The sequence below is a fragment of the Sphaeramia orbicularis genome, chromosome 9 (genome assembly GCF_902148855.1).
Source record: "Sphaeramia orbicularis chromosome 9, fSphaOr1.1, whole genome shotgun sequence".
Lineage (NCBI taxonomy): Eukaryota > Metazoa > Chordata > Actinopteri > Kurtiformes > Apogonidae > Sphaeramia > Sphaeramia orbicularis.
Window position 1 is genome coordinate 35,124,792 of NC_043965.1, and position 18,473 is coordinate 35,143,264.

General features: G+C 35.5%; 1 protein-coding gene and 1 long non-coding RNA gene across 2 annotated transcripts; both read left to right on the plus strand.

Moving 5' to 3' along the window:
- Positions 1-3,793: 3,793 nt before the first annotated feature.
- LOC115425933 (potassium voltage-gated channel subfamily V member 2-like) lies at positions 3,794-7,585 on the plus strand. Its single transcript, XM_030143817.1, has 2 exons — positions 3,794-5,256; positions 7,051-7,585. The coding sequence occupies exons 1-2, from the start codon at positions 3,928-3,930 to the stop codon at positions 7,315-7,317; spliced, it is 1,596 nt and encodes a 531-aa protein (XP_029999677.1). The 5' UTR covers positions 3,794-3,927; the 3' UTR covers positions 7,318-7,585.
- Positions 7,586-9,876: 2,291 nt separating this feature from the next.
- Positions 9,877-12,746, plus strand: LOC115425938 (uncharacterized). The gene is made up of 4 exons (XR_003936291.1): positions 9,877-10,021; positions 11,136-11,190; positions 11,943-12,041; positions 12,332-12,746. It is a non-coding gene; the product is annotated as an uncharacterized LOC115425938 (long non-coding RNA).
- Positions 12,747-18,473: the final 5,727 nt, after the last annotated feature.

Genomic DNA, 18,473 nt, shown 5'->3' on the forward strand with positions numbered 1-18,473 from the left:
CACAATATAACAATAATGCTTTTATATAGCACACTGTGTATATATATTAAATCTTGTCCATCCTTTCGATATACTATTATTTGCAGTTTATTGCACAGTTTCTTATCTGTCACTCACATGTAGTGCTTTTATTTTTGCACAATCGCACCATCTCTGGCCTCATTGTAGTACATGTAACTTTACACAGCTTTCAGTTACACTGGGCCCACTGTGCCGCTAAAACTCTGCATCTGTAAGGTGAGACTCCGCAATGGAAAGTGCTATGAGTATTCAAATCCGTGTCGTATTTATAATGAATGCAATAGTGTCACCTTCGTAAGCTGCACTGTCTCAAATGATGCAAACAACTGTGGTGAGATTAAACACTAAAGCTACATTTTCAATCCTTTTTTACACAAATCAGCTACATTTTGCATAACCCACAACATTTATTGTGAGCCTGTATTTTACATCTTAAATTAGGAAATTAATCTGTCAAAGCAACCTAACAATCAGCTATATTGTACATATTAATATATAACAAAATTATATTATTTAGGCAATAACTCTCCAAATGTAACAGGCTATGATTAAAATGACAATAAACACTTTAATGTATTATTTTGAGCTGTAAACAGAACTGATGGATTTATTTTAAGATATCAATACTGGTGATAGTACACATAACATGTAAGGATATACAGCTAAAAAAGGTGCATGGCTCTATAAAGGGAAGAAAAACAGCAAAAATATCCTAAATATAGCATATACACAACATAAACCAACAGATAGGGCACCACAATTTGGGGGGATACTACTTCTTTCTGCAGCTTTCTCCACTTTGTCCAAACCAAAACATTAATATTTTCCTCAAAGCCACCAAGGATAAAAGAACTAGTAGTGTCTCCTCTGAGTGAATCAGAAATGACAGTCGTCAGACCCATATTTAATCCTTCAATCTGTCTGAACCCACTTCTCATTAGCTAAAGTCTGCCACAGGTAGGAATTCCACAGCCCCATAACAGAGTCCACAGAAGTTGATAGGTTTCTTGTTTTGTCTCAGATCTCTTATTATAATACACTGAAAGGACACAACGCCAAAAAACATCAAAATCTTTAGGCAAGACTCTCTTAAATGTAAAAATGGCAAAAATAAATAAATACACTAACCTTTTCTGTGCCTCACATGGTCCTCCACAGGTGTCTCATGATCCTTTGCCATGTTGATGTCTATCAGTTCCTCCTGTCACACACATCCACACTTGGACATTCACACACTAATCACACCAACGTCAGCCTTTTCCCCTTTGGTAGTTTGTGTTTCCCCTCCACAACAGATTGGACATGTGTCACCCAGCAGGAAAAGCAAAGATGTAATTAATTACACCAATCAGGCTTACTCTACATACACACACACACACACGCACGCACGCACGCACGCACGCACGCGCACACACACACACACACACACACACCTGCGTTTCACTGTCTTTGTGGGTACACACTGACAATGCATTTCCAAGTCATTTGCTTTAAACAGAATACCCACCCAAAATTTCAATTTTCATCCTAAAACCAATTCTTCATCCTTAAAATGATTTGTGTGTTCCTTTCAGTGGTGGTTCAAAAAATTGTCTGCACCTGCCTTTTCCAAATTTAGGATCAGGACTCAAAACAGGTTGGGGACCAGTTTTCTTGTCATACTGTGATATATGGATTAATTTCCTCAGTTTGAATAGAAGAGGAGTGTTTTGCTGTGTGCTCACCTCTCCTGAATCTACACTGAAAACATGATGAAACATTGTTTTAATGGTAGGGAAGTCAGAAAAGAATGTAAAACTCATGGCATCATTACATTTCCTGCTAGGGATTAATGAAGTATATCGATACCAATAGCAAATTTCAATTTAGGGAAGTTTAGGAACCCATGGTCTGCACAACAATACAAAGACATCCAGGTAAAAAAAATAGAGCATCAGTCACAGCAGAATTACATAAACAGTTTCAACATGCATTTCTAGAAGACCTAAAAATCCCAACTCTTTCCTTGGTTCTCTGTTCAGATGTATTTTACTCAGAGCAAACATCACTGCAGCTATAGATTTTACTTTATACTAGATTATAAATAATATAATCAAACCACACTGTGTCTTAGTGTATTTGAGCAGGCACTGCATGTTTTAACTGTAAGCACATCAGCAAAGGTCAGGTTAAAGCATGCTTTTACCGTTATAGAACAATCTGTGTTTAGATTTTACAGCTGTAAATAAGAGAGAATGGACAGGACAGAAGGATTTATAAAGCTACAGAAAGGATTATATCCTGCATTCTTGTTTTACTAAGCTGCTTTGAAGGGACTTTACTGAATTTGATCCGTAAATCTTTGCAAACAATAGTTATTGACTGACAGGAAACTGGAGACCTTGAGAGCAGATATCAATCTTTGTGAAATTCAAGGATGGAGATGTAGATTTATTTTTGCAACCCTGCTTCCAAGGCCATTAGTAGATCGATTCAGGAAGACTTGTTGAATACGGTTAAAAAAGAAAAATATCTTAAACTCTTTTTGTTTAATAATAACCTAACAATTTGTGATTGTATTGTGTTAAACTGAAATGTGAATTTTGGGACACTTCTACCAAACAAAGTCATGAATATCCACAGATGCTGCTTATCATAAGTTTGCATTTATAGAGAATCAAAAGACAAGAGATCCATTAAGCGTCTTAAATCTGCAGTGGCTCTAATAACATACACTACTGGTTCTGAATTGTAATTCTGATCATTCATTCTCCCCTTTTCTTTTCTTCAACAGCCTGTTTTTTGCATGCCAAACCCAGTTCATCACCTGTTCTTACGGCACACTTTACTAACAAGACTAGCATTAGTCTGGTAGCTCTACTTAAATGTCACTGCTTTAACAGGTTTAATCCTCCTCAATTATTTTAACCAGTCTGCTGTGATTGACACAAGGAAGGTAAATAAAGTTGAATAAACCGACTGATGACTCATAGTACCGTCAGTGGGAGGGTGACATCTCTGGTCAGAGAGCACTTTAATCGGGACTAATAAGAGGATTCAGTTAAAACCAAATTTATGTTAGCTATTTAACTTTTTTTGAGTAAAAATGCTACCGGTTTGCTGAAATCATGCCAAAATATACCATTGCCTTACAACTGACAGATCTACCGAGTTTTAATGTAAAGACAAAGGATTATTTCTGAGTCTGTGGCCTTCATGTCTCACTTTATGTCCAAGAAATCCTCTACCCCCCCCACCCAATCAGGAAGTAGGCTAACGCTTAAAGCCTTATCCTCTTTTATGTACCAGCCTCTCATTGTTCCCGTCACTATAGGAATCTTGAAGGTCTACAAAATATTAACCAACATAAATAATTCATAGACAGGTTTTAAAGATAAGTAGAATGAAATGTCAAGAATTCAGTAATGTAGCATTAAATAATCATTATAGTGAATACCAGGCAACACGTACGAGACAAGACACGTGATAGTATTTTCCAATCATATATGACTTTGTTTGAATAATCTGTAGGGATTGCAAGAAGATTAATACATGACACATGCATACACATCCACAAAAAAAAACAAAACAACAACAACACCACAGATGTTATTTTCTATTAATGCCTTTATGTTTTCTGTAGTTATATGCATTAGTTACCACCTTTTTAAGTTATTTATAGTGTTGAATTTATGATGGGCATTGGTTGAGATATACCCCACAGCCAATGCCATGTCAGTCTGGGAGCTCAGCAGGGGATAATGGTATTTAGATGTCCTGTAAGCATCAGATCCTCTCAGTCAGCAACATTAATGGGGCCATGAGGCATCCTGCTCATGTCCTCCGTGCTTAGGTAAAGGGGTATTAGACGGCAGTAATGCTGGGAAGTCTGTGTGCTCTGTCTGCTGTGTAGTCGGGGGGATCGACATGGGGAGCACCAGCAAGATGGTCAACTTGTGGAACAGGAGACAAAGTCTGTTCCCCAATTACAAAGTCAGTGACACAGATCGAAGACCTTCAGAGGTAGTTTATCCATTAGCCAAAGAAAGCTGTGTGAAGACATGGAACTCCATGCAGGAGCTGAGCAGGGACATCTACGACATTTATGCAGAGTATGAAGATGACGAGGATGACTACCCTCCATTCAGCCTCTCCAAACAGATGTCACCCTCCAAGAAGAACTATGTAATTAACATCAATGTTGGAGGGAAGCCCTATAAGATAGCCTACAAGATGGCTGCCAAGTACCCCAAGACTAGAATAGGACGCCTGGCCACCTACACCGACCACAACCTGAAGCTGGACCTGTGTGATGATTACATTGTGACCAGCAATGAGTATTTTTTTGACAGGGATCCGGACGTCTTCCACAGCATCTTCAACTTCTACAGGACTGGTGTGTTGTGGATCAGAGATGAGTTATGTCCCCGTAACTTCCTGGAGGAAATCAACTACTGGGGTGTGAGGATTAAGAACACCCACCGCTGCTGCCGCATCTCCTTTGAGGAGAGGCAGGACGAGCTGAACGACCAACTGAAAATCCAGAGGGAGCTGGAGGCCGAGGTGGAGATCGAGGAGAATGAGGAACTCTTCCAAGACATGTTCATGGGTCATAGGAGACGAGCTATTTGGAATTTAATGGAGAAGCCATTTTCATCTGTCAAGGCCAAGCTGATGGCGGTGGCCTCCAGCCTGTTTGTCCTGATCTCTCTGGTGGCCATGACCCTCAACACTGTGGAGGAGATGCAGTACAGAACTGCCACAGGTCAGCTCAGCGGTAAAACATACTGGGAATACGTAGAGTCCATGTGCATTGCTTTCTTCACCATGGAGTTTGTGCTCCGTCTGGTGTCCACTCCTGACCTCAGATCCTTCAGCAGGAGTGTGCTAAACACCGTGGACCTGATTGCCATCCTCCCTCAGTACCTACAGGCCATCCTGGAGTTTTTTGATAGTGATGAGAACTATGTGAAACATGAGGCTGACATGCAGGCAGTGGGGCAGGTGGGAAAGTTAGGGCAAGTTCTGCGGATCATGAGACTAATGCGTATATTTCGTATCCTGAAGCTGGCACGACACTCCACAGGTCTGAGGGCGTTCGGCTTCACTCTGCGGCAGTGCTACCAACAAGTGGGCTGCCTCTTCCTCTTCATCGCCATGGGAATCTTCAGCTTCTCTGCTATGGTTTACACTGTGGAGCATGACATGCCACGCACAAACTTCACCAGCATTCCTCATGCATGGTGGTGGGCAGCGGTGAGTTTATCTATATAAAGTCTGATAGGCTGAAAGAGCAGGAGGTTGAGTCTGAAAATGTAGAAGACTCGCAGCAATTTTAAAGATAATACAAAAAACAGACAACAAGCACGTCTTAATATGAGAAAGTGTATCACTGACCTAAGTCACAAACTGAAGTAACCTGTTTAAGTAAGTAATATTAAATGTCCAAACCCTGAAATACCTACATAGAACTTTAATGGTGTGTCAGTGCTGTAATGTTATTAGATTGCACTCCAGATTCTGCAGAATGTATCTCCACATTCTGTGACATGTAAGACTTAACAGCCAGTCAGACAAAGATTCAAGTTCTGTCCAGTGTCTTTACAGGGAACTTTATCCAAAAGAGTGTGATAGCCTGGTTATTGACTGTGTGCAGTGAACACAACCCTTTAATTAACCGGTCTGCTTGTTGCCATGAATAAACCCGGCAACAGGTCACTCCCCTCTCTGTTTGAGTCGAACACTCTTACTTCTAATCCAGGGGAAGGAAATGATAATCCTTGTAATCATAGTAGTGGACTCTTGTCATTGAGCAGAAGCAGAACAGTGGTGTGACATCTTCATGGTCTTAACTGAGTGGATCCCCTGTTTTTCACATCAGTTTTTTCTGTTAACAGGACTTGAACCTGATAATTCATTCTTATAAATCTTTCACCAATCTGACCATAGTGAAAATACATCCTAATCAAGTCAGACAAACTGATTAGTATTGATTGTATCCATAAAAGAAAGGATGAAAACTAGTAAAACTGGCAAAATAAATAAATAAATATAGATAATATATTGATTTATGTGTACACATTTTGACAAAAAGGCAATGCAAAGTGCTTTACAAAGTGTAAATGCATTTAAAACAACAGGAAACTTTAAAAATATATAAATAATCATAAGACAGCATAAATAGAAGATTTGAAGATTACAGAAGATATAAGGAATAAATGAGAGCTCTATTCAACCTAGCCTAAGGAGAAGAACTAAAACATTAAAGGAATTCAGTAAAAATGTATTTGCGTCTCTTAATGTAAAACAGTATCATTACAATGCAAAGAAGACAGAGTTTAGCAATACACTTTTTTTTTTGCAGGAAGAATGAATATGTAGAAGCAGATATGATCACATCAGTGACTCAGTTCTATCACATTCTACTTCTATGTCTTCTTAATTGTTTTGTTTTTCCAGGACAGCAGTTATTATTATTTAAGATTTTAGTGAATTAAATGTATTATTTTTCCTTAAATCACTATTTGATATGTTATTTTGATTATTTTACTTCAGTATATTGAAAATGAGGCACCAAAACATAGGCTGCATTAATTAATATTAATATGATTACATTGATTTGAACAGGCCTGGAAATGTATTATATAAAATACACACTAAACAGGATTTTTTTGGTCTTGATTCAATAACAGACAGTAAAGAAAAGACAGGACACAAGGAAAGGAATGGAATTAACGTTTACAGTCCACAATCAGCACCCACAGTTACTTTAATAGTTTAATAAGGTTTAATTGTCAGCAGTGAGATCATTCTAATCATTTTCATTTGTCCACCATAATGAAGCTGACATTACTGAGATAATTGGCAATATATATACTTATATAATTAAAAGCAATAAGGACTTTTTCTTGTATCTATTGTGTACTGAATACATTGAGCTGTTTTACTCATTTTGAGTTACACAGTGGTATCTAAATACTGAAATATTTATCTTCTTAGGCTTGTGATCCATGTTTTCTAGTGGAACTGACTGATTTTTCTCGTCTGCAGGTCAGCATCTCCACTGTGGGCTACGGAGACGTCTACCCAGAGACCGTACTGGGCCGAATCTTCGCTTTCATCTGCATCGCTTTTGGAATTATCCTCAATGGCCTGCCCATTTCCATCCTCTTCAACAAATTCTCTGATTATTACTCTAAACTCAAGTCCAATCAGTACACTGCCTCTCTGAAGAAACGAGGGAAGATTAGATTCGCCAAGAGGACACTCCAATCACTCAACCAGATCTTTGGAAAGCGGCAATGTCACCCAAACTGATATTTTTTTTGTCACTGTTTGTTTTACATATAACTCTGTTGCATGTGTGTTTGCAAAATTATGTAAAAATTCATGTGATTATGTTGCAGGGGTGGAGCAGTTAAAGCTGCTGCTGTGGATCATATGAAGCAATGCATTGCTGTAAATTATGAATGAGAAGGTTTTGACTGTTTGGTCATGATGCGTTTACAAAGTTGGGTGTTTTATGGTCAGTTCTGTGTGAAATGAACCAGGGAGATCTGGGATTAAAACAGGTCTTGTTTTTGTACACAGTAAACTACATATATATATATATATATATATATATATATATATATATATATATATATATATATATATATATATATATATATATATATATATATATATATATATATATATATATATATATATATATATATTTTTTTTTAACTTAATGGACACAGGCATAAAGAGTTACACTGAGAAATACAAAACTGAAAGTACTTACACTTTTATATTTATTAAGATTTACCTTCCACTATTACTAACCCATATTATACTGTATGCTCAAGTGATCTTTCAACCCACAAAGTCTAAGAATATATATGAATTCTTATTTGGTGTGCCACACTTTGTTGTGCAGAATGGGTTTAATAATGTCACTGAAGTAAACAGCACAAGGAAACTGTAATAATGCCAAGACACTATATGAGGTTAAACTTTGTCATGGTGATTTGTTACGAAGCATTAAAGAATGAATGAAAAGTCTGTCTAATTACAGCCACAGCTCTCATAGCCTTACTTGTTTCAGCTGCAAATAAACATGAATAAACGTAGGTCTGAATAAAACTATAAAATCCATTCTAGGTGCAGCTGCAGTGTTATGAATCTTGTCTACTTCCACAGGCTGCTCAGTGGGTTTGTAATGAGTGCTTCATATTTTAATGCCACTGCTGCTTGTACTGTCTTTGTATGCTATGTTATTTCTGCGCATTATGCAGTGGGGTTTACTCGCAACGCTTGCAAGTAAGTCACACAATGCAGTTTGATACTGTTTTTAATAAACACTGCTCATAAAAATCTTCTCTTCATTGACAGTCTTCTCATGTAGCTTCAGTCCAACACAGACTCAGAATGAACCACTACTGACCTCTGCTGGACGACCTGCAATACTGCAAACCTTCACTAATGTGTCCTGTTTTTACTTCAATGAGTGATAACAGAGACCAGCCCAAGGGGACAAAAGTCATTTTTAAAGTGATGCACAAATGGATATCTGTAAAGTGTGTACTAGTGGACATCAACTGCAAGACAGATAAAACTCCTCCAACAAGTGAGAATTTAGACTAAAGCTGGTGTTCATAGCCAAGTTTGTAAAAAATATGACACCAATACCAGTACATGTGGATAAAATATTAGACCTAACTTAATTTTTACAGTTTAACCACACAACAAACCAGATGCATCACAGGTATATTTGAAAAATGACTAAATAGTAAATAGAAAATAATTAATGCAACAAGCGTACTTTCAACAAAGTACAACACTTATTTGAGGCCCTTATACTTTACTTGGGATTTTATAACTTTATAATCATACGCCATTATATCACAGTAGCCAATACTGAACTTTTTACTACACTATATTTGTCTTTACTTACTTTTCACATTAGAAATTTTCATCTCCTTTTATTCAAGTAAAAATACATCTCATTTCCAAATGTGTTGAAGCTGAATATTTGCAGTAATTCCCCTACTTCTCAAGCAAAGTAGACTTTTGGATCAATTGGAAAATGCATTGTCACAAAGCTGAAAACATGGCTAATTTCATTACCTCCTGAAAGGTTGACTTTTCCTGGATAGATGATTAGGTAGTGGATATGCACACATATACGCACAAATATGTAATAATGTTATTGTAGAGCTACAAATGATGATTATTCTCATTATTGATTACTGTATAGTTTATATTAATTGTTTGAAAAATTTGATAAATTGGGAAAAATTGAATCTCAAAGCTCAAGATGACACTCCTACACAGAAAACATTCATATTTATGAAACTAGAATCAGACAATTTTGACTTTTTTTTCTGTAAATAAATAAATAAACAAATAGAAACCAATGATTTATTAACAGTCTACTAATTTAGCAGTTAACAATCATTCAATGAACTGTTGCTGCTCTCTTACACAATATAATGCATTACCATACATGAAGTTAAAATGACCATTAAATCAAACCCAAAGATGCACCATAGTAAAATGCAACATACACATTAATGCAGTGGAAAAAGGAACCCCAGAACATCATATATTACTAAAACACTTATCTTGATTATTTACAGCACAATTACTACTTTTGCTTTTCACACTTTAAGTACAATTTACTGTGAATAATTAAATTTGTTTATTTACATAAGATTTTGAATATAGAATTTTTACTTGTAAAGGAGTATTTTCACAGTGTGGTATTATTAGGATCTAATCTCCTCCCATCACTGCCCTGAGGTCAGACTTCACAGTTTTACATTTATTCTACGCAACTATTAAAGCATGCAATGAAGAGAACAATCCACAAGGTGGCAGCAATGTTACAAACTTAATACCGGATGTCATTAAACACCACAGAAGAAGAAGTCTCCTCTCCCACGGTCCTCTGCAGTGGTAAAGTCACCTCTGTTGTTAGCTGTCAACCTGCTGTTACACTATGGCTCCTCCAGTTGCTGTGTCACCTTTGATTAAGGTTAGTGATGCAGAGCGTGTAATAAAATCGGCTTATATAAGTTTTGCTCAAAAATCACAAATGCATTCAGTTTATCAGCTCACCTTCACGGAGCACGCGAACTTGCTAACTTTAGCATGCTAGCTAGCTAACTGCTAGCGCTTACATTTGCATGAACTGATGTGGTGACATTGAGTGTACTCACATAAATAAATAAAATCCTGCTGTGTTTGATTTGTAATATTGCATCAGTTCAAAGATATTGTGTAGTAAAACGTCCATTCTGGGAACGACACCCTTGACGATGCTAATTATCCTGCTAACAGCGGTTCCATTGAAACGACGTAGCTTTATTTAGCTGGTGGTTGCCGTCTCTGGGAACTCACGAACTTCTGACTTTTTGGAAATAGTATATTTTAACATCCCCCTCAAAATGAGAATTGCAGACCATTCAGTATTTAAATGATATATAAATTGCAGTGTACATTATCTTTACCGCGTCCGACAGTCTAGTGTTAATAATAATAATGATAATAATAATAATAATAATAATACATTTGATTTGAATAGCGCTTTCATGGAACTCAAAGACACTTTACATACAGCAGATAAAATCAGAAATCAAACACATTAAAGACAGATAAAAGCATGTGCAGAAGGCAGGTATATAAATATAAAACAGTTAAACATTAAAAGCAATCTTAAGTAAGTTAGTTTTTAAAAGGGATTTCAAGGTGTTAAGGTCGGAGCAATGTCGGATGGTAGGTGGGAGAGAGTTCCAGAGGGTTGGGACAGCAATAGAGAAAGCTGTGTCCCCCCCAGGTTCGTTTTGATGAAAACAGTGAGGGATCTTAGGTTGCACATTATAAAATTGCATGTCAAATCAAATACTGCATTTTAAGTAACACAGGAGGTTCAGATGAAATCTGTCAGGTCCATTGTCTGTTGTTATAGAGGTCAATGGACTACCTGGGTTTTTAGCACATTTATCTTCATTTAAAACAGATCATTTAAAATGTTTTATATTTGAAATTTAGATGCATTAATCGTTTTGTTGTGTTACTTCGTACAATCTGATCTTCACATATTCTGAATGAATTGCATCACCAATCTTTACATCTTTTTTTCTTTACAGACAGCAAGGTACTCAGCTTTGATTGCTGGCATCATTTATGGCAAAAGGAGATATGGTGAGTTTTATTTAATCATAGATGTACCTAATGTGAAGTAACTAAATTCTCAGTGCTATACACTAATAATAATATTAAACCATCTTATAGTATTATAAAAGATACCGGCTAGATAAATTATGTATAGTTAGTAATGAGACAAGTGACAGTACACTTTACAGCAGGGCAGTGCAATATGAACAAAAGGAGGTCATTATATATCTAGATAATGCTGTTTAAGGTGATTGAAATATAATTTGCTGTAAATAAATAGTAAATGGAATAGCCACTTGGAAGAGTACTTCTATTTCATTATTGTTCTGTTTCATTTAGAACCTACAAATTGTCCATTGAACACATTAAAAAAGTTTTTATTTTTTTTCTAATGTTCAGTTCATTTGCAAATAAAATAAGTATAGACCTAAAATGCGGATATGGTCAAAAGTACTAAAATCAAACAATGTTCTGTAGAAGTATAAATGTTGAATTGTGGCAGGAAACAAGCAAAGGCCTAACACATGTTGGTAAATAACTTACCACATGTAAACTTGGAACACTAGAACTGTAGGTACAAAATAAAACTCACAATATGAATTAATAAAATGTATCTAATGTAATGAAATATATTGTAGAGCATAATATAAATGTTTGTCATATTGCACAGCCTTATGCTACAGTGACTGTACTTGATGTCATTTTGACAGATGTGAACTAAATCCCTGCCAGTGGAACCAGGTATCACTTAAAAATGCTGTTTTTCTTCATTTGCTCAGATCACCTGAAGCCTATTGCTGCAGAGGAGAGGAGGATCGAGGAGGAAGAAAAGAAGGCCCGCGAGGAGCAGGAGCGCATTGCCAAGCAGCTAGCAGAAGGTAGCCTACTCATGCTTATTATAGAGTTCACAGTAGAGGTTCACAAATGGTCAATTTTATTTTTTAAAGCCAATTGGAAAAATGATAGTTCTGCAGCAGCTTTGACTGCAGTAGTTTACTATATTTACCATTAGTGCCTATTGGTTTTATGTCTTTATCACTTGGTGTGTGTGTTTACTCTGCAGAACACTGTAAAAGAACACAATAATGGCCATCATATTGTACATAAATGATGAGATGGATGTGTAATCTAAAACATACTAATTCCAGTTGCTTTTTACTCCTTACAGCAAATGAAGACACCATCCTGAAATAAAGCTGTGGAGTTCTGTGTGAGGATGTCCACTTACTTGTGCAATTATCCTGACTCTGGTCCCTGAAGGGAAGGTTATGTCACAACAACCTCATGCCTTCTCTGAATAAGAACACCCCTCTCCGGATTACCAGCCACATTACTTAAGTTTGTTACATGATGCGAGATAAAACTCTAACTCAATCTTGTAATATTGCAAATGCAGCTGTATTTATAAGTTAAGCTCATGTTTATGAAGAAGTAATGGCATAAATACAGAATTACAAAATCCCTGTAGTTTTTTTTTTTTGTTTGTTTATCCATGTTTGACCTTTGGATATAAACTCCTAGTTCCTGTCAAAGCAGTGACGGGGCAGATGTGTTAATAAAATGAAAACTTTTCAATTTCAAAATATGATCTTTGTTCTTCTTCAACCTCATTAAATGTATTTACAATCTTATTTATCTATTACTAATTTGAGAAAACATGACAAATAACACTTGCAGTAAAAGTCATCATTCCTGTATTAAATCTTTACTCATTACAATTACTATTGGAGAGTTCTCCCTGGGTTTCTAGAGGCCTTAACTGTAGTTGGGATAATGATGTTTGACAAAATGGATGATTGACAGTTTCACAAAATATGTGACTTCCATCATTACAATATTTATCACAGATTTTTATATTTTACTTAGATATTGAGTAGGAAAAAAATGAAAAAAGCATGTTCATAGATGAGGTAAAGGAAACATGACATTGTGTGGCAAAAATCACAAAATAACTGGTTAAATGATATTAAAGGTGTCTGTTCTGTGATTTACTGCAAACCATAAATTACAAAAACATCAGCATGCTAGTAGTTTTTTGTTTCATTAGACCTAGGTGCTGAGAAAAAAACCAAAAAAACCCAACATTAACAGTCGTAAAACCTTGTGTTGTGAACGGAGTTAGCAGAAGATTTGCTCTAGTAGCGTTAAAAACCACTACAGATGTAACTAGGCTGCACTTCGAACAGGTGTTGAACCATGTCACATCCTGAGAAAAATCTAACACTGCTTCTGTACATAAATGAAACACTTAACCAGATGGAATTCTGTTTTTTAAAGACTAACTATATATTTCTACTCATATGGAGAGAAACACAATATTTAAATGATCAAGTATATCTGAATCACTATGAGTGTGTACGATGTTTACATAGAACACTGGCGGCATGTGTATAATACTACTGACTGTAGCACATACCCTAACCTGTAGTTAAATGTATTTATGAAAGGCAGCTGAAATTAAGTTTTAGTGACAAATCCCTATTTTTGGAAATTATTAGTTTACATTATTATAGTTATTTATTTGAATTATTACTGAAATTTGGTTGTTTGGTTATCATAAGCTGTGTTTCAAATCAGAAACACTAAAGAAACATGAGGATCATTTATTTATATATAAATGTTTAAGTATCAGTATAGGAGCTATTTGTCTATTTAATTTTTTGTTCAAAGTTAATTTACTTTTTTGCTTACTAATTTAGTATTTTTTGCTAATTGTTTATTTTTGGTTGTCTTTTTGTTTAACATTTAGAATATATTTTTGGATTTTCATGGTTATTGCTTTCATTCTTAAGTATTTAGCACTTTTTTGTTTTGTGTTTTCTTATTGGTTTAGACCAGGGGTGTCATTCATTTTAGTTCAGGGGCCATATCTTCCCAATATGATCTGAAGTGGGCCAGACCAGTAAATTAATAACATAATAATATATAAATAATGCCAACTCCAAACATTTCAATGTGTTTCATAGTGAAAAAAGTAAAATTACATTATGGAAACGTTTACGTCTGTAAACTGTCCTTTTAAAAATGTGAATAACATGAACAACCATGAAAAAACTGAAATTTATTAAGAAAAATGAGTGCAATTTTAACTCTATTCTGCCTCTGCTTATCATTTGTAAATGTGCATTACAACTTACAGATCACAGTGGATCTGCAAATTTACAAAATATTTGCGTAACTGGCAGAATATTAGTAAAATTACACTTCTCTTAACACATTTCTAGTTTTTCATATTTTTTTGTGAAAGGCTAGTTTGTAAATTTACACATTTTCATGTAATTTCACTTTTTTTTTTTACGCTAAAACAGAGGAAAATTTTGGAATTGACATTATTTGTAGGTTTTTATGATAGTATTTTACTGATCTGACCCACTTGAGACTAAAGTAGGGCTTTAAGTATGGGCCCTAAAGTAAAACGATTGACTGTTAATATCTTGAGTGTAATTTTTGCATTTCACAAATTCATCTCACGGGCCAGATTGGACCCTTTGGCGGGCCGGATTTGGCCCCTGGGCCGCATGTTTGACACCTGTGGTTTAGACCATGGGCACCTGGGCATAAATAGGCAGCACTAAAGGAGATCAGCATGCACCTGGGTGGGCCTATGGTTTTTTTTACCAGACAGTCAGTCAAACAAAGACATACAGGACGAGCAGGAGAGCCAGCACAAAAGGCCTTGGTTGTTGTTTGCCTGCAAAAATCCTTAAAATAAACCACTTGAAATAGATCTATGGTATGGACATTGTGTTTTTGACTGTGTAAACCACAAACCCATGGTGCATCCAGTGGTTATTTGAGTTATGTTAAAGTCTTAAGTTCAGTCACTTTTTAGTTGATTTAATTTTGATGACAAATAGCCGCTACAGATTTCTTTCTGCAGTCCTTCTTCATGTTCATGCTCTAGGCCAGGAGTGTCAAACATAAGGCCTGGGGGCCAAAACCGGCCCACCAAAGGGGCCAATCCGGCCAGTGGGATAACTTCAAAGTGCAGAAGATATTAACAATCAAGGGCGTCAAAGTCGAAAATAATAGCATAAGAACCTATAAATAATGATTCCAAATGTTCTTCTTGGTTTAATGGGAAAAAAAATAACATGACATTATGCCTATAAATAATGGTAACACCAGTTTTTTTCTCTTTGATTTATTGCAAGGAACATTAAATTCTGATATCCTTTAACAATAAAATGTCAATAACCTGAACAAATACGAACAACCTGAAATGTCTAAAGAAAAATAAGTGTAATTTTAACAATATTCTGCCTGTTTTGTGTCTTGGTAGATGCCCGTATAAATATTGATCAAATTTTTCTTATTATTTCTTCTTATTTTTCTTCAGAAATTTAAATCTTTTCAGGTTATTCACATCATTTTTGTTTGGATAGTTTGTAAAATGTAAATGTTTTTAAATTTTAATGTTATTTTTTGCATATAAAAAATTTGGAGTTGTCATTATTTCTAGGCTATTATGCTATTATTTTAGTGGTGTGGCCCACTGGAGGTCAAACTGGGCTGAATGTGGCCCCTGAAAGAAAATGAGTGACACCCCTGCTCTAGGCTTTTTACCAGTCCTGCTGCCCAAATGTTAATACCATTCATTACGTTAATAATGAACTCAGTCTAAATCACAGGTGTCAAACATGTGGCCCGGGGGTAAAAACTGGCCCGCCAAAGGTCCAGTCTGGCCCCTGGGATGAATTTGTGAAATGTAGAAATTACACTGATGATATAAACAATCAAGGATGTTAGAATCACTTAAGGTCAATTCAATCTCAAGTGGGTCAGAGCAGTAGAATACTATTATAATAACCTATAAATAATGAAAACTACAATTTTTCTCTTTGTTGTAGTCTAAAAAAAAAAAAAAAATTACACAAAAATGTTTACATTTACAGACTAGCCTTTTACAAAAAATGTGAATAATCTGAAAATTCGTAAGAAAAATAAGTGCAATTTGAACAATATTACGCCTTAGTTCATCATTTATACATATGCATCACAACTTACAGATCACAGTGGATCTACAAATACACATAACATTTAGTAAGAGGCAGAATACTGGTACAATTCCACATACTCCATATTTGTTTATGTTATGTTCATGTACGGTTCGTAGATGAAAAACATTTTCATTACGGAATTTGACTTTTTTTTCACTCAAAAACATAGAAAAAAAACTTTGGAGTTGACATTATTTATAAGTTCTTATCCTATTATTTATATTATTTTACTAGTCCGGCCCACTTTATATCATATTAGGCTGTTTGCGGCCCCTGAACTAAAATGAGTTTGACACCCCTGGTCTAAATAATCACTGCTGTGTAGATTTTGCACAGAAACTAATATAAACTGTCTTAGACATGTATAGTGTAGGGCTTAAAAAGAAGTATATTTACTCACAAATGACAATTATGTAACTTGTCCTGTCCACGGTCAGCAGTTCATGACCTGCCGTGTCCTGAGTTCAGACTTGATCACCTCCTCTAGTCTCAGCTATCCTGGGTTGGGGAAAAAAAAAACACTGGCGTCTGGAGAGAAGTTGTTTTGGTAGAGCATGTGCACATCAGGAAGTGTTGTGGAATTACAATGACTAAATCCATACAAAAGAAAATGGCCCAAAAATGTGTGTTTTCTTCAAAAATTGCTACTGTCTGGCTCAGAGGATCTGAGAATAAAAATCTCAACACTGTGTGACGGAAATATTCACATTTATTCCCGGCAGGGTACTCAGTGAGCCAGACTAGTATGTGTCTGTAACAGGATCAGGTAAACTAAGCTTTTGTTTTCAGATTAGGCGCAGGTTGAGAGTTAATACCTTTGACATATGACTTGTCAGACTGATAGTTTTGACAGTGTTGAACTTAGTGTCACGTGACAAATGAGAAAAAGCCTGAATTAATAAGTGGAGAATCATAACACACACAGATGGTACAACTGAGGAATTAACACTGAATCATATCATGTATAATGATGCTCAACAGTCCAGTTGATTCTGATTTGGATCCAAGAAGAAAATATCTAAGGCTGCATTCAAATATCAAGCCTCAAATCAGATTTTTGTCTTTCATATTATTATTATTATTTTTTTTAAATAAATATGGCCAATAACACAATGTAGTGAACTGGCCTTCAACAATAAACAGTAAAACATTTCCTCTACAAGTAAGTTGTGTATTTGAACCTAGTATTTCCAGTAGTCACAGCTCAGTAAAAATTCCCAGTGTTTTAAATGACATGTTTTGGATTCATTGTACTACTGCATTTGTGTGTAACTTCCACCTGAACCACTTTATAACGTGTAGAACTGACTAATCTGCATTTAAAGTGACGTAAAAGTCATATGAAATCTGATCTCACTGCTCAGACTGATGTCGCATTGATTAAAATCAGGTCTGTACCTGATTTGGGACCACATATGGAAGTGGAAGCTGGATCAGTAGTGAAAAGACCTGAGGTTTCATGGGGTATGTGATACAGATACAGATTAACATGATTGATCTCCAGGGAGAAATTCCCTTTCTTAATCAGCTCAATAAAATAAAAAGAAAGAATGAATCATTAGACTGATGTTTAAGTGACTTTAAAAAGTGCTCAACTGGATCAATGACTGTTACTTACCAGTATTTCCTCCATGTTATGATGAAATATTTTGATCTTGAGAGGAGTGGGAGTCTTTAGGACAAAAATATCCCCATCCACAAGTTAAAATGCATCACAGAACACTTTATGATCAAGAAAAATACACACAGCGTTCAGTTACTGAATCTCAGATCAGTTGAACATGTGTGCAGGGTTTGTACACATTTTTCAAGATCAAATTCAAGCTCTTTTAAGGGTCATTTTCAATTTTTCCAGTACTTCCAGCACAGTACTTTATCACTGGGGTAAAATACATATCTACAGGAATACATATACTCATGATTTTTTTCTTTTTTCACTTTTTATCAATGATATACATTGTATCATGCTATAAATGTCTAAAATTATGTTTCAAAATAGCAAAAACTTTAGAAATTAAAGGAGAACACAAAGTTTCATCCAAAAAAATGGAAACCACTTGGCCTTCTTCACGCAAACTCACACCTCACACAAAAATTTACCTGGAATCAACCTGAGAGCATCTGCTGATTGTCTTTTTTGACATAAAGTTTTATTTTTCAAAATGTATCACCTCTCTGTAAGTAGCTTTGGCTTGTCATCTAACCTGACAGAGTTAATATTAAAAAATAAATAGATAAATCGCATCACACAGTTATATTTGTAAGCACTTAAACTAAAATTCAAGCACTTCTCAGATCTTGAAAACATAT

Coding starts and splice junctions, on each gene's coding strand:
- LOC115425933 (XM_030143817.1), top strand. CDS start 3,928: ATGGGGAGCACCAGCAAGATGGTCAACTTGTGGAACAGGAGACAAAGT. Junction 5,257..7,050: donor ATGCATGGTGGTGGGCAGCG/GTGAGTTTATCT, acceptor TCTCGTCTGCAG/GTCAGCATCTCCACTGTGGG.